The 23,967-nt window shown below is 36.1% G+C and overlaps 1 protein-coding gene across 4 annotated transcripts in view; it reads left to right on the plus strand.

Moving 5' to 3' along the window:
* NECTIN3 (nectin cell adhesion molecule 3) overlaps positions 1-23,967 on the plus strand; it is a 186,447-nt gene that overhangs the window by 36,236 nt on the left and 126,244 nt on the right. For all 4 annotated transcript variants that reach the window (XM_043995012.1, XM_043995013.1, XM_043995014.1 and 1 more), the window contains exons 2-4: positions 8,055-8,396; positions 18,154-18,450; positions 22,761-22,878. In XM_043995012.1, coding sequence (XP_043850947.1) covers positions 8,055-8,396; positions 18,154-18,450; positions 22,761-22,878 — 757 coding nt within the window. The remainder of the gene's footprint in view (positions 1-8,054; positions 8,397-18,153; positions 18,451-22,760; positions 22,879-23,967) is intronic.

Genomic DNA, 23,967 nt, shown 5'->3' on the forward strand with positions numbered 1-23,967 from the left:
TATATAATATAAGTTGCTGTGAAATGGAAGGATAGGTCATAGGTTCTCTCTGAGAGGCAAATAAGTCTTGATTTTAATCTACGCAAAGAAAACAAGAAATGACATTTCAGGGGGGACAGGATATTAGTTCTCTTTTTTTTTTTTAAAGGCATTTGGAGTTAAGTGACTTACCCAGGGTCACACAGCTAGTAAGTATTAAATTTCTGAGGCCGGATTTGAACTCAGGTCCTCCTGAATCCAGGGCCAGTGCTCTATCCACTGTGCCACCTAGCTGCCCATATTAGTTCTTCTCATGGTGCCTATTAAGATTTGCTGGATGACTACCAAGATGATTGTGGCTTCTGTGCCACCTTCTATTGCTGAAGTAGAGAAATTATGAGCTTCCATTAAATTGTGAGTTGCTTGAAGGCAGGGACTGTGTTTTGCCTTTTAAAATAAATTCTTATTGATCTACTAAATTATATTGGATTTTCCAAATTAAATCGATATAGTCTTTGATACTTGGTGACTGGTGCAAAGGTAGGTAGGGAGAGGATGGCGAACAATAAATTGGAAGATTTAGCTTGTGAATCATGAATGAGAGAGGCCAAAAGCATATACACTGCAGCATGTTTGTACATCCAAAGTTCTTGAAGGTTTTGGAGAAAAGAATTTGGAGGTGCTGGACTTGGTGAGCATCCCTCTTTTAAAAATTATTTTGATAGTCAGAAATAATTGACATGGAGTCATTCCAAGATCATTGTCTGTGCTTTCTCTCCTCCTCTACATCTGCATCACTGAGCTCAGGGCCTGCCTCTCACAGTCTTTCTCAACAATTCCATGGTTCTGTAGATGTAGATATTCTATCAGATTGATAGATATAATACTATATAAAATGCTCTCTTTACCTCTTCAGTTTATTCATTTCCCATGACCTTCTCCACTCTACCTAAGCTATATCCAGAGGTGTCATACCTTTACTCATGGATTGATTAACAAGTGTTGTTCTTCACTCTGAAATTCCTTCATAATCTATCATTCAACTTTTCCCTCTGCTTTAAAACCCTTACCCTGTTCTTCATCTTCATTGTTATGTCTCATCCCTTCATGCCTTGATTCTTTTAGGCCATCACTCTTTCACTGGCTATACTCTCCTTCCCCACATTAAGCCTTTGGTGAACTCTATCAGATAATTCAAGGTCACACAAAATCAGAACTAATATAAGTGGAGAGGGACTGAAGAGAAGAGGATAGTGTAGAGTTAAACACAAAGTGAAAAAAGAAACATAAATGTTAAGTGGCCACCTTTTTTTTCATTATTAATAATCCTAGATCCCCAATTAAAAAACTTAAAGGGAAAATTAACAGGCAAACTTTGTTTTTAGCATAGTCACAGTGTCCCCACAAGTAGATCTCTTTGTGTACCTTGAGCTTATGCTGTCCTCTTCTCTTGAATCCCTTGTCTCCATATTCTTTTTCTTAATTTGGCCTGCCTTTGACTATTCTGACAATTCACTGCCTCTCCATGTTAGAAATTTATGTTATATAATCTTAGGTGTGCTCTCACAGCAAGATTGCAATTCTTTTATATCATCCTCATCAATTCATAGTACTTCCAACCACAGTGACTTTTCCAGCTCTTTTTATTCCCCATTAAGCCTCCCACTGCTCCTCCTTTCTCTGCTCTCTCACCTGAGAGTTCTTGCCTCATATTTTACAGAAAAAACTGAGGCCATTCACCAAGTGCTATCTTTTCCTTTTCATCTCGTATCACTCAGATGTGTTCCCGAACTGTCTCCATCATCCTTGTCTCTGAAAAGGTAGCACTTCTTGCCAAACCCCTCTGTATGTACAAGTGATCCCATTCTATCCTGTCTTCTCTAGTAGATTTCCTCCTCTCATCTTCAATATATCCTTTTCTACTGCCTGTTTTCCTGTTGCCAAGGAATACATCTGTCTACCTCACCCTCAAAAAACCCTTCCTTGATTTGGCCATCCCTGCTAGCCATTGACCTAATTATATCTCTTCATTTTGGCTAACCTCCTTGAGAAGGTCTCTACTGTTGGTGAGATGACAAATCTTTTGGATTATTGGAGTATTGACATTGATTATTCCTTCTTGATATTCTCTAATTTGATTTATGTGACACCATATTCACCTGGCCCTAGTAACTTCTTTCTTTTTTTTTTTTTTAAAATTAAGCCAAAGAAACATTATAATGTACATAATAGTATGAAAATACATGCACAATTAAAAAAAAGGTTTAGAGACCATCACATGAGACAATCACTCAAATTATGCATCAAGTTCAGAATGCAAGATCAGCCTACCTACCATACTTAATATAATAAGAAACTAGTTGCCAAAAATTATTAAAAAGGGCCCCATCTAACTTTTTTTTTTTTTTTTTTTTTTTTTTTTTTTTTTTTTAGTGAGGCAATTGGGGTTAAGTGACTTGCCCAGGGTCACACAGCTAGTAAGTGTTAAGTGTCTGAGGCCAGATTTGAACTCAGGTACTCCTGACTCCAGGGCCGGTGCTCTATCCACTGCGCCACCTAGCTGCCCCCCCATCTAACTTTTTAAAGAAGGGGGACTGTATAGCAGAATTCAGGATATTATATGTGAAACTTTGAATCTCCATTTCATAATTCTTGCTTTTATGTAGGGGTGGAGCCAAGATGGTGGAGGAAAGGCAGTAACCTCTTTGAGCTCCCCACACAATCATGCCAAAAAACCTCCAAATAATGCAATAAGACAATTCTGGAGCAGCAAAACCCACAAAAGGGCAGGATGAGATTGTTTTCCAGCCAAAGAGGGCTTAGAAGGTCAGCAGGAAAGGTCTTTTGTACTGGGGTGGGAGTAGAGCCTAGCCCCATGGTCATGCTGACACAGATCCAGCCCCAGGCTAACTGCACCAGAGAAAGAGACCTCCCAAGCCTCTGAATTGGCTTCAGAGGCGGCTTCTTCTGGAACTAAGCTCATGGTTTGGTGAGAGGGCTGAGTGGTTAACCAGGGGAGATTATAGGGGTCTCCTCTGACGCTGAGGCGGAATTTGGTTGTTTTACCTGTGCTGGGAACCAGGAAGCAGTCTTGAATGGCAACCCAGGTGGGGGAAGGGCACAGGTTCACCCAAGTTTGCAACCACAGTGAAACAATTTTGGTTCTGGGTTAAAGAGCAAGTAGGCCTGGGGTTATTTATTTACAGACCATAGGACAGGCCAGGTAAGTGGAAAACCAATCTCTCCTTAAATCATACCACCTGGGACCCCCTGAAGCTTGCAACAGTGTGTCCTGGAAGCAGTGCTCCACTTTAAGGAGTTAAAAGTCAAGAAATAGGCTGATAAAATGAGCAGACAGAAAATGATGTAGACCATAGAAAGTTTCTTTGGTGACAAGGAAGATCAAAATATACCCTCAGAAGAAGATAAAGTCAAAGCTCCTACATCCAAAGCTTCCAAGAAAAATATGAATTGTTCTCAGGCCATAGAATTGCTCAAAAAGGACTTTGAAGATAAAGTTAGAAAGGTAGAGGAAAAAATGGAAAGAGAATTGAGAGTGATACAAGAAAGTCATGAGAAAAAAGTGAATAGCTTGAAAAGCCAAATGGAAAAGCTCTCTGAAGAAAATAATTGCTTAAGAATTAGGATTGAACAAATGGAAGCTAATGACTTTATGATAAATCAAGACACAGTAAAGCAAATCCAAATGAATAAAAAAATAGAGGGCAATGTGAAATATCTCCTTGGAAAAACAGCTGACCTGGAAAATAGATCCAGGAGAGATAATTTGAAAATTACCTGAAAATCATGATAAAAAAAAGAGCTTAGACATCAGCATCCAAGAGATTGTCAGGGAAAATTGCCCTGATATATGCTAGAAGCAGAAGGTAAAATAGAAATTGAAAGAATCCATTGATCACATCCTAAAAGAGATCACAAAAGGAAAACTTCCAGGAATATCATAGCCAAATTCCAGAGCTTCCAAGTCAAGGAGAAAATGCTGCAAGCAGCTAGAAGGAAACACTTCAAGTACTGTGGAACTACAGTTAGGACAACACAAGATCTGGCAGCTTCTTCATTAAAGTATCGGAGGGCATGGAATATGATAATTCCAGAGGGCAAAGGAATTGGTATTACAACCAAAAATCATCTACCTGGCAAAACTGTGTATAATCTTTCAGGGGAAAAATGGGACTTCAATGAAAAAGAAGACTTTTTTTTTTTCAGGCATCCGTGATGAAAAGACCTGAACTGAATAGAAAATTTGACTTTCAAATGCAAGATCCTAGACAAGCATAAAGAGGTAAACAGGAAAAATAAATCATGAGGGATATTAAAAGGTTAAACTGTTTACATTCCTACATGGGAAGATACATCTAACTCATAAGAACTTTCTCAGTATTCGGGTAGCTGAAAGGAATACATTTATACAGAGGGCACAGGTGAGAATTGATTATGAAGGGATAATATCTGTAAAACATTTATTTTTTGTTAAATCTTTTTTGTGGGGCAGTTAGGGTTGGGGGGTGGTGCATGCCCAGGGTCGAGAAGCTGTTGTCTTGTGTCTGAGGCCGGATTTGGGTTCGGGTCCTCCTGGGTCCAGGCCAGGTGCTTTGTCCACCATGTCACTTAGCTGCCCTGTGATGGCATCTTTAAAATAAAATACAATTAAGGGGTGAGAGGATTGCACTGGGAGAAAGGGAAAGGGAAAGGTGGAATGGGGTAAAGTATTTCACATAAAAGAAGCAAGAAAAAGCTTATAGAGTGGAGTGGAAGATGGGGAAGGAGCAGGGGAGTGAATGAACCTTACTCATCAGAATTGGCTCAAAGAGGGGATAACATAACATACACACTCAATTGGGTTTAGTAATATATCTTGCTCTGCAGGAAAGTGGGAGGAGTGAAGGAAGAGAGGACAAATTGGGGGAGGGGCAGTCAGAAGGAAAACACTTGGAGGAGGGAAAGGGTAAAAGAAGATAGAAAATAGAGTAAATATCACGGGGAGGAAATAGGATGGAGGGAAACAGCAATAATGACTGGAAAAAAATTTGAAGCAGAGGCAAGAGCAATGTAAGTTGAGGTGGTTGTTGATGATGATGGTACTTACTTTGCTGGACTATTGTGAAGAAAACTCTTTGTCAGGTATAAGGTAGCTATTTTTGTTGTTGCAATAATCAACCTCATGAGTGTTTTGTAAGGAAATCTCCCTTTAAAGTACTATATAAATGTAGTTTACCATACTTTACTTTATATAAAAAATGAGCAAGATGCTATCAGAAAAACCTGCAAAAATTTACATGAGCTGACACAAAGTGAAATGTACTATATACAAAATAACAGCAATATTGTAAGATGACCTGCTGCGAATGACTTAGTTATTTTCAGCAATGTGATAATCCAAGACAACTCTGAAGGACTTATGAAAAATGCAATCCATTTACAAAGAAAGAACTGATGGTATCTGAATACAGATAGAAGTATATTTTGTTGTTGTTGTTGCTAGTTCCTTTTTCTAAAGTTTTTTGGTCTGCTATGTTTTGCACGACTGCACAGGTATAACTTACATTGAATTGCTTGTTCTTATGGGGGGATAGGGAGGAAGATAATTTGGAACACAAAGTTTTAAAAATTGATGTTACAATTTGTAACATGTACAGGTTTTACATGTAAGGTGGGAGGAAGAAATTCCAAATAACTAAATAATGTAGTTCTCCATATAACTTTTAAATTGTTCTGCTTGTTTGTGCTTCCTTTTATTTATTCTCTTCTATGAATTTAAATAATGTTTCAGTGGCTTTCTTTTTAAAAAGAATATCAATAATACTAACCATGGATTCTCAATTTAAAAAAAAAAAAAAGAGGAAAAACCAACATGTCCCAAAGTATGCTTCTTTGTGAACCTCCAGTCCATTATCTTTTTAGTTAGGAGGTGAATAGCATGTTTTATCATAGGCTGTATGGAAATATCCTTGGTCAGAGTTCTTAAGACTTTCAACATTGCTTTTCTTTACAGTGTTGTGTGCTATAAATTATCTCCTTGTTCTGCTCATTTCGTTTTGCTTCAGTTCATACTACCCAATGTTTTTGCAGTTTTTCCATCATTTCTCCTGACCCAATAATATAGTCCATTGAGAAAACTATAATTGATTTTCCTTTGGTGCATGATGCTACTTTGTGTGGAAATTTGAGTGAGGACAGGAGAACATGTAAGTCCTCCATTTTTTGTTGGCCATGTGACCTGGAAGTTTCATTGGATTTTGTGATTATTATTCAGTCTCGTGTTAAGGTTTTTGCTGAAGCAGATATGTGGGAGCTTACCACTCTGTCTCCATTGAGTTAGCTTCTTGGCCAGACAACTTTACCAACTTTGTGTAAATAAATAGCATTCACCCCTCCTTTTTTTTTCATTGAATTCAATGCTGGCATTTAAATTTCTGCTTTCCATTCTTCTTTCTGCTCTTTTTCATTGTATTCTAATTCTAATTCACTTTCAGCTATCATTTTTATTCATATGATGCTTGAATATGTCTATTTCCCAGCCCTAAACTACTGACTCACATTTTCAGCTGCCTCCTGGATACTTCCACTTGGGATGTTGCACTTGCACCTCAAATTGAACATGAGCTTCTCCTTTCTTTAAAATATAATTCTTATGTTTCTCTATTAGCTGGTATCATGAGTTCTACTGTTTACCTCTTTTGACTTCAGAAGTATCTTTGATCCTTCTTTTTTCCAAGATATACATCCAAACGGTCCCATTTATTTTACTTTTGTAATATTTACTTAAATTCCTACTTCCTGTTCCTCCTGCTGCCATCCTCAGTCATCCCTTCATTAACTCTCACCTAGACTATTGCATTAGTCTCCTAACTACTCATCTTTCTCTAGTCTTTCCTCTTTCCAATCAATCTTAAAAGGCAATAAGATTAAAGAAGATTAGGGATTTTTGAGTGAGGCAGTTGGGGTTAAGTGATTTGTGCAGGGTCACACAGCTAGTAAGTGTTAAGTGTCTGAGGTCAGATTTGAACTCAGGTCCTCCTGACTCCAGGGCGGTGCTCTATCCACTTCGCCATCTAGCTGCTCCAATCTTAAACACTCTTAATTTGTATTACCTACCAAGAATTCCCCTATCAGGAATCATCATTAGTTTCTTAGTGTCTATCAAATAATAATTCATTTATTTAGCAATTATCTATCATTACCTGGTACCTTTCAGCAAAGGTCTGTCCAGACATGGCCATTGCCCTTTAGTCATACCTTTTTATTACAGCCTTATACTGTGCTTCCTCCAGTGCTTTATGTCATTGTTCTTAAATGCAGATCATGGCTCTATATTTCCATGCCTTGGGAGAATGGGTTGAATTGAGTTTATTTAAAGGTTGAGGTACTCATACTGCTGAAGGAATTTCATTTTACTGATGTGTTGATAATGTTATATTTAATTCAGCAAGCATTGCTGGGCACTTTATGAGGTTCTGGAGATACAATGACATTGCAGAATGTCAAAATATGTTAGTTATTATGGCGTCTGATTTGAGACTATAATTTTTTTTAACACTTTTTTTTTTTTTTTTGGTAAGGCAATTGGGGTTAAGTGATTTACCCAGGGTCACACAGCTGGTTAGTGTTAAGTGTCTGAGGCCGGATTTGAACTCAGGTACTCCTGAATCCAGGGCCAGTGCTTTATCCACTGCGCTACCTAGCTGCCCCGAGACTATAATTTTTAATGTTTTCCTCTTTCTTATTTTCTATAATGTTTTTATTTGTGTAATATGTTTTGGTAACAAGAAATGATTGGTGAGAGAGGACAGAAGTGTGACAGAGAAGAAGGAAGGGGGTGCGGAGATGGGCAGGAGTGTTTAACCTATCATTCTGGCAATAACTCCAGGATAAAGGGATTCAGGACCAGAACCTCAGAATCTTCAGCTGAAAATTATCTCATATTTGTTGAAGGAAAAAAAAAAAAACCAACCAACCAAACAAACAAACAAACAAAAAAACTAGTCGATTTCACAGGTGTTTTCAGTTTTAATTAACTTTATTAATACTTACCTTTCTTTTATTTACTTTTTAAGGTGCCTTAGCTGGACCAATTATTGTGGAACCATATGTCACAGCAGTGTGGGGGAAGAATGTTTCATTGAAGTGTATAATTGAAGTAAATGAAACCATAACACAAGTTTCATGGGAGAAGATTCAAGGCAAAAGTTCACAGACTGTTGCAGTTCATCATCCTCAATATGGATTCTCTGTTCAGGAGGCCTATCAAGGGAGAGTGTTATTTAAAAATCATTCACTTAATGACGCAACAATTGTTCTCCGCAATATAGACTTTTCTGATTCAGGAGAATATATATGCAAAGCGGTTACCTTCCCATTGGGAAATGCACAGTCATCTACAACTGTAACGGTACTGGGTAAGTATATTTGAATGTTTGTAAATATAATATGTGTAATGAAGGTATTTCCAATGTGATAAAGTAGTTGAAACCTTGGAGTAGTACTGGAGTCTGAAGTTCCTTCTAATTCTAAAGTCTTCATCATACGAGTTGGTAATTTTATGTGAATCATGTACATAAGTATTTCTTTTTAAAATGTTTTTCCTGGATATGTAGTTCTGAACCTGATATGCTTCAGCTTAACAGTTAATTATTTCTATTCTTTTTAGGTTTTCAAATTTTAATGGCATTTCCATTGTCAATTGATTTTTTAAAAATCACATGAGGTTAAGTCCTGGTATCCTTGAGACAAGTCTCAGAATATGAGATATTGTTATATATGAATATATGAATATATCCTTGAGACAAGTCTCAGAATATGAGACCACTTTTGATTTTTTTTTGCAACTATTATGGGTCTTTACCATTGCATCAAAGAGTACTATCTAGTGTTTATTCACAGAAATCAAAACAGTTAAGTTTTCAGATACTATTCAGAAAGAGGGCTGTACTTCTGTTCTTTTTTGAAGACTTAAATAAAAGGTGTAAGATGACTTAAATTCTTCTTGTAAGAGCCATCAAAAAATATCTTCCCTGAATTTGTGTCTTAGCATTGAATATTTAGTTGAAAAGTTATTTGCACACCAATTCTTCATAGCAATTTTCCAAAGCAGAAGCAAAAATTTTAAAAAATAGTTAAAAATTTAAAAAACAAACAATAAGTAGTCAAATATTTTAGTATCCCTTTGACTATTAAATTTAGTAGCCAAAATTATTTATGTAGCATATGCTGTTGATGATGTAACAATTTGTGAAACTCAGGATATTTTCAAATAACTAAACAGCCAATACATTAACTGAAATAAATTTGAAATATGGAATTTATGTTTTTAAAATAAAATTTATTCAGGGGAGAGCAGGGTGAAGCAGTGGATAAAGCACCAGCCCTGGATTCAGGAGGACCTGAATTCAAATCTGGCCTCAGACACTTGACACTTACTAGCTGTGTGACCCTGGGCAAGTCACTTAACCCTCGTTGCCCTGCCCAAAAAAATTAATAAAAAAATTATCTTAGATTTGAATATTTTTCTTGAACTTAATTTTAGGAAATAAAATTTTTATTCCATTTGCCATGGAATTTTGGAAATATTGTCTCTAATTACAGAATCTTATGAATTACTTTAGAGAGGTTTAATTAGGGCAATGAAGTTGTAATGCTTAGAAAAAGAGTAAATCAATTATAAGAAAGCTTTCTTGAGAGTTAAATAAATTTTTCTACTGAAGGACTGATTAGAAATTTGGCATGCTATTAACTACATAATATAACTGGCAATCATTCAGTATAAATGCATTAAAAACTAAAAATGCATGATTTAAAAAAGTGTTCAAATAATAGTGTGTAACTTTACCTTTATAGCTTAATTTTCACATTTATTGTTAGCTTTGTGTTTGTTTTTTAAATCCTTATGTTTTTTTAAAACTGGGTTTGAAATTCTTGAATTTAAAGAAAATTCAATTTTATATTTGAGATATTCACTTAGGCTGAAGCAATGAAAGAATTAGTATAGAAAAGTTAACTTTCAATGCAATTCTGCTATCCTAGTGGACAGATAATTACTATTAACATTTGAATGATCACTGTGCATTGCACCCCCTCTCACCTCCACTCCTACTCCCCAGTCTTGCTCTTAGCTTCAACTCTTCCAAGAACAATAATAATGAGCTCTCAACCACTACTAATACAGGTAATTGCTTTCATGATTTGTCACTCACTAGAGGCATTTTCCTATTTTCTTTCTGTTTCCCCTTCCTTTTGTGCAGATAACAGCAGAAATAGATTCTTCTGCTTGCTTAGGGGAAAATGTCACTGTTAACTGTTGGAGCAAGAATGAATGGAAAAAAAATACATTACACACTACCCCTGGCCAAGGGAATACTTTTTCTGGTAATGATAAGGAGGTGTTGGCAATGTAAAAAGAAAGACCTTTCAGTGTTTGGAGAGTTCACAGTGTAAACAGGGGCCCTTGCCATGAACATTTGTTTCATGGTACACTTAGCTTCATGGTTGATTGTTATGACTGATTCACTGATAGCACTCAGAGTCACAGAACATTGGGAGGGACCTTCAATCTAATACAACCCTTAACTGATCTCAGTCTGCTTGAAGCCTTTGCTTGAGGGCTTTTAGTGAGGTGAAAATCCATTAATTCTTGAGAAAACCCCTGTTCTGTTTTTGGATCACTAATTGTTAGGATAGTTGTTATGCTTCTCTCTCAGGTACCTTTACAATACATGCATCAAGCTATATTTCTAGGAGATTCTAGAAGCACTAATCACAGAATCTGTTAAAGGCACTTTACATTTTGTAGTAGCCATGCAAGTTTGAAGTTCTTTTAATTTGACTTTCTACTTGGATTCAGTTAAATTCAGCAAGTGTTTATTACTTGTCTGTTCTGTGTGAGGCACTATGGATACAAAGACAAAAGCAACAACTTGAGGAACTTCCATTCTATTAAGGGTGGGAGTGTGGAGGACTGTGTAATCCAAGTAATTTTGGAATGTGGGGAGTGCACTGACAGAGAAGCCCTTAGGCAGTTGAGCCAAAGCTTTGACTTGGAGCTTAGAATTCTGTTTTGTTTTTTTTTAAGTGAGGCAATTGGGGTTAAGTGACTTGCCCAGGGTCACACAGCTAGTAAGTGTTAAGTGTCTGAGGCCGGATTTGAACTCAGGTACTCCTGACTCCAGTGCCGGTGCTCTATCCACTGCACCACCTAGCTGCCCCAGAGCTTAGAATTCTAAGGGAGAGAAAACATTCATGCCTGAGAGACATCCTGAGCAAAGGCAGGGAAGGGTAGTGTTTGCCACATATAAGTAACAGCAATACACCTCATCCAATACATGTGATAGTATGTATCTCACACAACTGATTTTTTTAAGCATCACCATCTTTTCAGTTAAACAAAGGGAACATTTTCTTTTTTTGGTGGGACAATGAGGGTTAAGTGACTTGCCCAGGGTCACACAGCTAGTAAGTGTCAAGTGTCTGAGGTCAGATTTCAACTCAGGTCCTCCTGAATCCAGGGCTGGTGCTTTATCCACTGAGCCACCTAGCTGTCCCCGGAAACATTTTCTAATCTTAAAAATTAGGCAAACCAGATTATAGTATAGGTTGACCAAAGGACACAGAAACTAAATCTTTATAAGCATAGTATTTCAGTTTGTTGAAGGTGTCATAGCAAGAAATATATAATGCATAAAAATGCTAATCATTTCTTTGGTAAATGGGAATTCACATTCTCACATAGCTTGAGAATAGTTTCACTACATTTAATAAATGAAAAAAACACTTGTTAGAGCTGAGTAGGTTGGGCATCTCAGCTGGTTTTCATTGAACTGATGGCCTTTATAACAGATACTTTTCTGTGTTTTGTACAGTTATAGGTTTTCCCTCCCCTGCTTTATAATGTTTGATATGAGTGTAACTAACAAATTTAGAAGCTTTTTGAATGCCTCAGGTAGTTTTTTAATCATAGATCATTAGGTTTCAGATGTATTTTAAAAAACGAGTGTCTTGGTGATGAATCCAGTGAGTACAAAGAAGTTTTGAAGGAACTTAGCTTGGTTGAGATACAAAACAAATACATAAAAGGTGCAAGAAGCATCAGAAATTGTGTGTGTGTGGCGCATCAAGGTGGTGCAGCGGATAAAGCACTGACCCCCAGATTCAGGAGGACCTGAGTTCAAATTTGGCTTCAGACACTTGACACTAGCTGTGTGACCCTGGGCAAGTCACTTAACGCTCATTGCCCTGCCCCTCCCCCCCAAGAAAAGAAATTGTATGTATATATGTATGTATATATACACACATATGTTTATACATATATGCATATATATTTTCCCCATTATATATCTAATGGAAAAATTCTGTGAGTTCAGAGGAATTGTAGAATCAGAATGCCAGAACTAGAGATATCATTAGACATCCTTCAGTCTAAGGATTTTTTTATAGCTGAAGGAACTGAAGCTCTAAGTGTAATGGGAGGTTACACCAATCCCAAGACTTATGGAAAATAAGTTTTATTGATGTGTTTTGTTTTTACCTCATTTGTATCACACATTATCCTGCCAACCAGATTGAAGGCTCTGACAAAGAACAACAATTAAGCAAAAACATCCATAATAGTTATCTGACTAGGGATACACTGTTCTCCTAATTTGTCTTCCAACTCCCTGGAGGAGCTATATTTGATTATCTGTTTCCTAGCACCTTCTTTTATTTGTAATGTGTTGAATTTGACTTATTAATAGTCATTGTGTATGTTATCTTATTTTATCCATTCATACAAATCTTTACATGTTTCTCATATTTCCTCATATTTCTTAGTTTTTATTGCACAATAATATTCCATGACATTCATATGTGAGAGTATTTTTGGAAGCCATTTCTCAATGTGCATCTATTTTATTTCCAGTCTTAAAAACAATGCTGGGGGGCGGCTAGTTGTCGCAGTGGATAAAGCACTGGCCCTGGATTCAGGAGTACCTGAGTTCAAATCTGGCCTCAGACACTTGACACTTACTAGCTGTGTGACCCTGGGCAAGTCACTTAACCCCCATTGTCCCGCAAAAACAAACAAACAAACAAAAACAAAACAAAAAACAATGCTGATATGAATACTGTGGTAAATATATTAACATGGAGGGGAGACTTGCAATAGTGTGATGAGCCTTCAACTTGATAGCAGCAAGAATGGAAAGGAGGGGACAGGATCTAGAGGAACATTATCTTCAAAATTGTCACTGATGGTCTAGTTATTTTCAACATAATTTAAAAATGAGCCTAAATAAACTGGTTGTGACAAATTTACCATTATATAAAATACATAAAAATGAAACATTCTAAGAAAACATGATATATAATTGAAGCATTTTGATTTTTATAGTTTTCTTCTGTTGTTAATTAATTGTTAATTTAGCTAAATGTAATCTTTGGGTAAGATTTAACCAAAGAACTTATATAAGAACTATTGCTTGTCTTTGTGCTAGGAAGCTGTCTATAATTAAATTTTTAAAGTGATTCCTACTCAGCAGGTTTTAAAGCATTTTCTTTAAAGAAAAGATTAGTGAAGACAAAACTTTTCCCTTCACCTTTTTCTGTAAGAAAAGCACTTGACTGCTGAAGGGGAGGCAGAGGTTAGTGATAAGAATGGTGGGTTGAATGAAAAAGGTGCTTTTCTTTTTGTGAAAGGGACAGAAGGATTCTGGTTGCCAGATTTTGTTAATTAGTAAAGATTGCTCGGGGGTGGTAGAATATAAAACAAAATTTTTAGTTGGGGAAGGAAGTAGCCTGGTTGAATGAAATGAGAGAGATATATATGTGAAAGGGGTGTGTGCAGGGAGTGGGGTGTGTGTGTGTGTGAGAGAGAGACACACACACACACCTTGTTATCTTATCTGATCTAAAGAAAAAGGAAAAAAGTGAGACATGAGATCAAGTATATGTTAGAACTTTCTGAAGAATATTTACTTGGTTCAGCATCCTTAAAGTAATAAAATAATTCTTAGTAAGTAGTTCTTTTCTTAAAAAAAAGAATAACAGGTATAATTAGAATTAATAAATTCTCTTGGGCTTATTCTAGGTGTTCTGTAATGGAAACACATTTTTATATGTTAATGCATGATGAGCATACAGAAATAAAAACAGTTCTTTCATGAGATGGCATAAGTTGTAGTCAACTTGGCAAATGTTAATTAATGTGCCTGTGAAATATTACAGTAGTATAGTAGAAAGAACATTAGATTTAGTATTAGAAGAAAGGATTTTAAACCCTGCATATGACATTACTTATAGGACATGGGATATAGCATTTTACTCTACACAGGGTCTCAGTGTCCTCCTCCTCCTCCTCCTCCTCGAAATTGGGGTTAAATAACTTGCCCAAGGTCACACAGCTAGTAAGTGTTAAGTGTCTGAGGCTGGATTTAAACTCAGGTCCTCCAGAATCCCGGTGCTCTATCCACTGCGACACCTAGCTGCCCCTCTCAGTATCCTTATTTATGAACTAAGGGATTTGGACTAGATGACCTCTAAGGTTGTTCCATTGGTCAGTCTCTAATCTTATAATACTATAAAGCACTGGATAAAAAAAAAACAAAACAAAAAACAAAACTGTAGTAGTAGTAGTCTTAAGCTTCTAGAAACTTACTATTTAATTGAAAAGGGGGCCTGTTTCATCTTCTTGGAGAAGGTTTTTTATGTATAAAGTAGGGATTTAGACTTCTAATGGGATTGTGAGATGATCGATAGTATAATTCTAGGTGTTGGAAGAATGGAAAAGAACACATTTGGGGAAGGATGGTACAGGTCCTATATTGATTAAAAAATTAAGCATTGAGCTATGCTTGCCACATAGGTAAACCTTTACCCTTGCCATTCATTTAGGTCATCCTGCTTTATTTAGTCTTGGCACTGCTTCCTAGCCGGTTAGGTGCTGTAAACATAACTGGTTAGATGGCATCTACCTGTGCTCGAACTATCAGTACTGCACAGGCCTTCCACTGCTACTGTTGAGTAAAGGCAGCTGGTGGGCATAGATTCAGCCCTAGCTTCTTTTCACCTGGCAAACTTTAACTCTAACTCTAGTGAAACTGACCATAGGGCCAATGGCAGCTGACAGATTTTATGCAAGACCACCTCTCCCTACATTCCTGCTTGGTAGGTGGGTTGACAGGGGATGACCCCTGCTTAGTGGTAAGGACAGCTCTGGGAAATCTCCATGGAATGAACTTGAGGATCAGTGGCTGCATCTCAGTTGTGCAGGATATCTCTGCCTGTGGTTACAGACTTGGAAGTTGAGTGCAATTTGGAAGCAAATGTTAACCCTAAGATATAGTAGTTTTACATTTTTAATGCTATTCATGTATATTTAGGAGTAATTGTGAAAAGAAGGCTTTAAAGTTGATCTACCAAGTAGAGTGGGAAAGAGTATACAGGGAAATAAAAAATTAAACAATTTCAAGGGAGTGGGAGAATCCTCAGTCTTCAAACTGCCATAAAGGTACCTTTTTCAGAACTTAGCAGTGGATATGCTTAGACTCAGATTTTAGGAGAGTAGTATAAAATAAACTTTTCTACAGGTGTCCAAGACCCCCTCTAAGTGAGGATGGCTTCACAGATGGTTCAGTGAACACCATAATGCATCTTAGAGAAAATGTAAAAAAAAATAAGTAACATTTTCTTTTTTAAGTTGACAGTACTATTTTTGTAATTTGATTCTCATTTAAACCCAATCAGCTGACATGTTTCTATGTAAGCATATATCTCTTTTAAAGGAAAACTGTTCTATGGAAGCGCATATTTGTTAAATTATGAAAATGATGCTTTTTTTGATCCTTATTTAATACCTTGTTTATCCTACATAGTAAAGAATTTATAAAGGATGCTTAATAATACAGTAGCTAGTATAACTCTCATTAGGAGTATTTAAATAAATGAGACGAAATTTGGGAGTTTAAAAGGCCTGTCTTATACTTAGAAGTAGAAATTCCTACATTTAATATAAGGGGTCAGAAAATACATATTGCATTTGTTTGTTTCACTTTGGGTTTTTTAAAAATCTTAATAGCATTTTATTTTTGTCCAGTTACATGTAAAGACAGTTTTCAACATTCATTTTTATAAGATTTTGAGTTCCAAATTTTTCTCTCTCCCTCCATCCCAAGATGGCAAACAATCTGATACAGTAGTATATGTACAATCACATTAAACTTATTTCCACATTAGTCATGTTATGAAAGAAGAATCAGAACAAAAGGGAAAAATCTCAGAAAAGGAAAAAAACAATACAAAAAGTAAAAATAGTATGGCTTAATCTCATTCAAATCCCACAGTTCTTTTTCTGGATGTGGAGAATTTTTTCCATCATGAGTCCTTTGAAATTGTCTTGGATCATTGTATTGTTGAGAAGAGCTCAGTTTATCACAACTGATCATCACACAATGTTGCTGTTACTGTGTACAATATTCTCCTGGTTCTGCTCACTTAACTCAGCATCAGTCCACTTAAGTCTTTCCAGATTTTTCTGAGATCTACCTGCTCATCCTTTCTTATAAGCACAATTGTATTCCATTACATTCATGTACCACAACTTGTTCAACCATTCCCAAATTGATGGGCATCCCATCAGTTTCCAATTCTTTACTACCACAAAGATTGCTGCTAGAAATATCTTTGTACATGTGGGCCCTTTTTCCTTTTTTATGATCTCTTTGGGATACAGACCTAGTAGTGGTCAAAGGGTACGTACAACCCCATAGCCCTTTAGGCATAGTATCAAATTGCTCTCCACAATGGCTAGATCAGTTCACAACGCCAACAACAATGCATTAGTGTTCCAATTTTTCCACATCTTCTCCACCATTTATTATTTTTTCTCTTTTTTTGTCATATTAGCTAGTCTGATAGGTGTGAGGTGGTACCTCAGAGTTGTTTCAATTTGCATTTCTCTAATCAATAGTGATTTAGAGCATTTTTTCATATGGCAATAGATAGCTTTGATTTCTTGATTTGAAAAAAAAACTGCTTGTTCATATCCTTTGACTGTTTCTCAATTGGGGAATGACTTGTATTCTAATATATTTGATTCAGTTCTCTATATATTTTAGAAATGAGGCCTTTATCAGAAACACTGGTTGTGGAAATTGTTTTCTAGCTTTCTGCTTTCCTTCTAATCTTGGCTCCATTGCTTCTGTTTGTACATAAGCTTTTTAATTTAATGTAGTAAAAATGATCCAGTTTGCATTTCATAATATATATTACATTTGTTGTGGAATATAACTATTTAGTCACTGTTGATGTATTTTGAAAATAAACCACTTTGATTTTAAAAAGCTTACAGCATTCTTACCAATTTTTTTCTCAGAATGTAACTCCAATTTAATAATGATACTGTTATAAAATCCTCTTCTACCATCTATCACAGTGTGAAGCTAATCTTAGGTTCTTAAAGGTTGGACCAGTGTAACATTTGGATGGTAGAACATGTTCTTTTAATCTGGAAAGGCTTTAGTTGCAGTCCTGGTGATGGGCTACACAGATTGCCCAAGGACCAGCTGAAGTTTTTGGACAGAATGCCTTTTGAAGACTCCACCACCCTATACTCAGTTATATAGAGAGGCTATGATCTTTGTTGATATTGAAGCTAGTCAAGTTACATACCCTTGACAAACTGATATGTTTATAATGACTATTAGTGGGAAATCATGATTCAATTCATATAAATTCATCTGTGTCCGATTTTTAGGAAATTAACCCTTGAACTAAGATGTACCTCTTTCAGAGTTAGCAAACCCTGGTGTGGATACATTTTTTAAAGTGGGGCAATGAGGGTTAATTGACTTGCCCAGGGTTACATAGCTAGTAAGTGTCAAGTCTCTGAGGCTGGATTTGAACTCAGGTCCTCCTGAATCTAGGGCTGGTGCTTTATCCACTGTGCCACCTAGCTGTCCCCTGACTTGGATACATTTGAAACCAGGAATTTTTGATGAGATTTATTCCTAGATTCATTTAACTTATAAAATGGCAAATCACCTACAGAGCTGCCAATGACACTGCCTTGGAAGCTACCAAACCAAGAATGGTGTTAGGTAGATCAAAAGCCTTATATTAGGAGTGCTTGGTTTTATTTGAACATACATTCTTTTCAAGCTTAACTTTTTTTTTTTTTTATTTAAACAGTTGAACCCACTGTGAGCTTAAAAAGGGGCCCATACCCTTTAATTGATGGTGGAAATGAAACAGTAGCAGCCATTTGTACAGCAGCTACTGGAAAACCAGTTGCACAGATTGATTGGGAAGGTGATCTTGGTGAAATGGAATCCACCGTAACTTCTTTTCCAAATGAGACTGTGACAATCGTAAGCCAATATAAGCTTATTCCAACCAAATTTGCTCGAGGAAGACGTATTACTTGTGTTGTGAGACATCCTGCTTTGGAAAAGGAAATTCGATATTCTTTTATGCTGGATATACAATGTAAGTAGCATGTATTATATTTACCATAAACTGTCATTATTTTATTTACACTCAGACATTTTTGAACATCTTTTTTTTTCCTAGGATATTTTCAGAGTATATTTTACATACAATTAAAACATTTTGATGACTATTTTATTTTCCTTGAATTTTTCTTTATCATTGACATTTTTTACATAAACTCTTCCTTGAACTTTATTTGTGCTTGCTAAACATTGAGTTTAAAAGGGAGTCCAGATGAATTGAATTTTGAGAATTTGCCAGAGAACTTTCATATTAGTAATAAACGAATAGCATCTTGTCTTTTAGAAATTTAGCCATTAATAAATATTTGAGTGCATATTTTGTCCTTATTACTGTGTATTGAACTTAGACTTACTTAGATTTTCATGACTTGCCTGAAAATTGGGGCTTCCTTTTCTTTGTACACTTAATATTCTCCAGCCTGACTTTAATACTCTCTTTATGGTGCTAACAGACCTCTGAGATGTGGAGTTCTACTTTGTAGCAGATAGTATTCTAATGAGACTTTGCTGTAAACACATCAGTATATGTTGATCATAATTTAGTTTTTGCTCTAATTTCTGGCATGCCTACTTGTAAATTGTGTTGCACCAGAAAATTGTGTTTTATTGTTTTTGAAGGTGGTGGTTCTGGTGGAACTAATTGAAAGAAATGAAAAGTTAGTTGTGCTAATTGTTATATTTGTAAGTTGTGAATATCAGGGTGAAGGTAAGGAGTTAATGAAGTATCTAGACCCTACCCCTGCCCTCAGTGACAGCTAAAAATCTGTATAGGCAGTGAACAGAGGTAAGGTGTGTGTGTGTGTGTGTGTGTGTGTGTGTGTTTACACATATGTAGGGTGTAACAATCGGAATGACGCCATCTGCTGGAGACTTACTGTAGAAATGAGGTGAACATCTCTGAGGGCAAAACCATGCATCTTTTCTTTGGCGTTAGGAAGCTGGTGGGAGGAAGAAACAGGGAGCCTGGCACTCTGACTCTCTCTTTCCTGAGGACTCTGGTGGATAAGGGAGCTAGAAATGTGCTTTCCCTTTAATAGATAGATGAATGTAGGCCTTTCTCTATTTACCAAATTCTTATTCTCCTTAATAAATGCTTAAAAGCCTAACTCTTGCTAAAGCTTGTAATTTATTGGCGACCACTCATTAGATATTTTAGACAGACTAGCTAGAATTTTAGCCTTTATCAAGGGATTTGGGGTATATTATAAGCTTACCTTTATGCCTTTTTATCTTTTCCAAACTTCTTAAGCTTGTCTTAAATTTTGGTTTGGATTACAAAATAAATAAACTTTGCATGGCGAGGAACAATAGGGTGATGATAGGGAGTCAGGATACAAGTCTTGTTGTCAGGTTTGCCACTGACTTTTTTTCTTCAGTTGTGAGGACCAAATCTCTGAACTACTGCACCTCTTTGGGCCTGAGTTTCTTCTACAAAATGAGAGAGTGGGACTAAATGATCTCTCAGTTTTCCTTGGTTTCTGAAATTCTCACTTCAGTTATTTGTTCAGATTTTCGAGGTACTAAGAAAAAATAAACTGATTGCAGAAATAGAAAATCTTTTCTTTTTCTTATTCTTTTTTATTTGGTTTTCATGAAAATGTATTTGGGTATGATTTCTCTGACCCTTAGTCATTATAACCTTGTACTTTTATTTTGGTGATACTGATTAAGAATGGTAGTGTTGTAAAAAAAAAAAGAATGGTACTGTTGTGTACTGACAAGTAAAGGTGAAGCTTTTGAACAAAAGCTTAATTAAACTTTAAGGGCTAATTACCGACCTCTAAGCCTAACTTAGATGATTTTAAGATATGAATGGCCTATTTTGCATGTATCAGTGTAGGGAATCTTCACACCTACACCTATAAACAGGTCAATCCCCCCTCCCCATTCTGCATCCACTATTAATACAAAACAACATATGTGTAATTTTTACTTTGTGGGTTTTTTTTTAAGAAAACAAAACCTCACCAACTGTTTTTCAGTTCTGCTAAAATTAATCCAAATTAAATCCATTTTCCTCATTTATTGCTAAGCATGAGTACTGTATACAGGTATAACACCCATTTTACTATTCTTTTCTTAACTCTCCAATAATTTCGATTCTGAAAATGTTCCTAGGAGAGAAACAGGGAGAACACAGATAACTGAATCTTATTTTTTATATGCATAGCCTTCAAGACCTCTTAACTTTTTATTAAACTCATACATTTCAGCTCCCATTATTAAATACTTTGAGTATGGAATTTTTCATCTATCTACCATTTTTCCTCCTGTACCTAAGCATAAATAGAATTTTTGGTAGTATCCTGTAATATACTCATATATTTTCTTTATGTGGTTTCATCCACTTAATCCTAAAACTGGCTCTTTATAATAGATTACATGATTGTAGATTATGTTCTTTTGGGGTTGGGGGGGTATTTTTTTCCCACCTCCCTGCCCCAAACAGTTTTTTTTTAAAAGTGAATATACTTTGGGGGAAGTTGTCTCAATTCATATAAAATGAAAACATTTAATATATGATACTGATGGAGGAGGCTAAAAAAGGTTGACAGATAACCCCTTTTAGGTACTATTGATAGGTTAACAGAAAAACCTAGGGACCTGAGCTCTAATTTAGATCTGAGCTCCGAGAGGGGTTATAATTTACAGACCCCAGCCCCGAAAGGGATTAATGGATAATTTAAAACTTGGGAAACAAGTCAGGGCCTAGGTTCTCGTTACCCATATTAATCAGCACTCATAACAAGAGCATAAAGAGGCAGGTCATAGAGACCTTAAATATAACAATGATATACAGACAGGGTATAGAAATTCTAACTGATAAATGAAAATATTTTGAAACTGGGCATGGGAATGAAAAGGTGATATGCTCAGAAAAGGCCAAATTTATCCCCAGATTCACCTTATGACATGTAAACCCCCCAAAACACACCTCCATGGAAAAAAGGTACCTGTCTTGGGGGGTTGGCTCAAGCCCCCAGGAACTCCAAATTAGGATAAGCCCTCCCCTGTACCTCCCTTAGGAGGAGATTATTATAATGATACTGATCCATACTATAAATATTACTGTCTTTCCTTTCCCTATTTGAGAGAGACACCTTCATGGTGCCCTCTCTGTGGTTACCCACAGTATTGCAATAAAACTTGGGAAACTGAGTTAACTGAGTCTTGTAATTCTTTTGGGACGACTCAGAATCAATTTGACCCTAAATCCATCCCACATCAATACTTTTTTAAAGAAAAGACTTTAATGATACAGAAATGTGTGTGTTTTTAAAAATCAAGTATTGTAATTCTCTGATTTCAGCTTTCATTTTTGGTATCTTTTTTTCACCTGGTATCATCATCATTATAATTATCATTATTTTAAACAAACTTTTAATTGAACAGTGTGCCTTTATTCCTACTACTTCTGCAGGGTAGGTGAGCAATTTTACCATATTTCATTTCCATTTAATATGTAAAGCTATAACTTTCTTTGTGAGGTAAGCTTAGTGAGCCCTTGAATTACTTTTTTTTTTCAATGACAATTACTTTTAGAAGGCTAGTTCTCCTTTAACATTGTTCCCCCAAACCCATGATATCTTGAATCTGGGCTTCCTCACTCAGCTGTTATGTACTTTTATCCCTGTTCTGTATGTGTTTGTGTTTATACACATACACATACATATATACCACTCCTTCCTTTAAATCCTGGTTGTTAGGGTTTGGGAAAAAGTAAAGTAACTAATTCTTCACAAAAATATTTTTTGCAGTAGGCTGTTTTCTTTTGTAATTTAGTTATACTTTTTGGAAAGTTTTGTGTATATTTATATGTGCCTCCTAAGGCTTTTAACACATAATGCTAAGTAGTGAGGAAGATATAGGTTCAATCCTACCTCTGATAACTTGCTAGTACTATGACTCTGAATAGGTTTTTAATTTCCTGATCCTCAGCTGTCTTAAATCATGTAAACTTTAAATCACTAAATAAATGTCACATGGTATTACTACCCTTTCTCTCCCCCCCCCCCCATCATCATTGTTATTTTGAACTCCTGGATCTTTGTTTTGTTTTGCTTTTGGTAACAATTTGGTTCTTGAAATAATTTTTCAGATTGACTTATTTCAAGGTATTGTTATTCATAAAATTAGAATGTTCTGTTTATATATCCAAAGTAAATGAGACAAAGTAAACTATTTCATATGTGGACATGCCTTATATGTGTATTTGCATTTTATAACTCATTTCTACTTATTGTACTTATACTCATAACTTTGTTATGTGTTTATATTTTATAGATGCTCCTGAAGTTTCAGTCACAGGGTATGATGGGAATTGGTTTGTTGGAAGAATGAATGTTAATCTCAAGTGTAATGCTGATGCAAATCCACCACCTTCACAGTCTAAATGGAGCAGGTAACAGAATATTTTAAATTTAGGAGGAAATTTTCTCTAAAATATATTTTCAAAAGTACAGGTAACAGTACTTCATGTCCTTTGCTTTCCATTTCTGTAATTTATATCTAAGCTCCATCAGTCATTATAGGTGAGAGTATTAGAATTTGACCTTTGATTCTTGGGAAAGATATAGAATACATAGCCTGATACAAAAAGAAGTGGTAGATAACAAGGAGCAAGCTTCAAGAGGAGACCATAGGAGTTGACAAGAAGTGTCCTTTATCTGCGACTACAGCAAAGGAGGAGAGAACAGAGGGATGATGTTGAATAAGTTAGAAATAGTAATAGGAGAAGATGATTGTTCCTGATGAATGGCCTTATTTTTATATTTTTATTTTTCAGTAAGCTATGAGTCTGATATGAAAGAGGGAAGAGTCCAGTAGGTAACTTAAAGAGAGGATTTGCAGAAGATTAGATCTTAGATTTAGAGCTGGGAGGTGCCTTAATGTCCTCAATCCAGTGGTGCCATCTAGAAGATGACATCTCATTCTCTCTTTTTTGACAGATGATGAATTTAGGCTCAAAGAGATTAAGTGGCACATATGGTCACAGGATATTAAGCCACAGAACCAGGATTTGAGCTGAAACTTTTGAGACTAAATCCATCTTTCCACTGTACTCTGCTGATATCTAACAGGGTTAGTCCCTGATATGGAATCATTCAGAAAAGAGTCACTGGGTTGGCTTGCCTTGGAGGGCTTAGTAGAGATAAGAGAATAGAATTGTAGTGGATCCAAGCAGCCTGTTGTGACTTCCTCCAGTGGGATTAAGCAACTTTAGGGTCAGAGTGGAGAAAACCAGAATAATGGGAATAATCCACTGTTGGAATTTGGAAAGGGATAAGTGGGGGTAGGGTGGAAGGGTGGGACTATAGCAGGTTAATAAAATCATAGTTTTGAAACTGGAAAAGGACATTAAAGACCATCAAGTATATTTTACAGATGAGAGGACCAAAGCACATGAAGAGTGAATGACTTGCACAGGGTCCCATGGGGAGTAAGTACCTGAGGCTAGATTTGAACCCAGTTATTCTTAACTTCAAGAACA

The sequence above is a fragment of the Dromiciops gliroides genome, chromosome 3 (genome assembly GCF_019393635.1).
Source record: "Dromiciops gliroides isolate mDroGli1 chromosome 3, mDroGli1.pri, whole genome shotgun sequence".
Taxonomy (NCBI): Eukaryota; Metazoa; Chordata; class Mammalia; order Microbiotheria; family Microbiotheriidae; genus Dromiciops; species Dromiciops gliroides.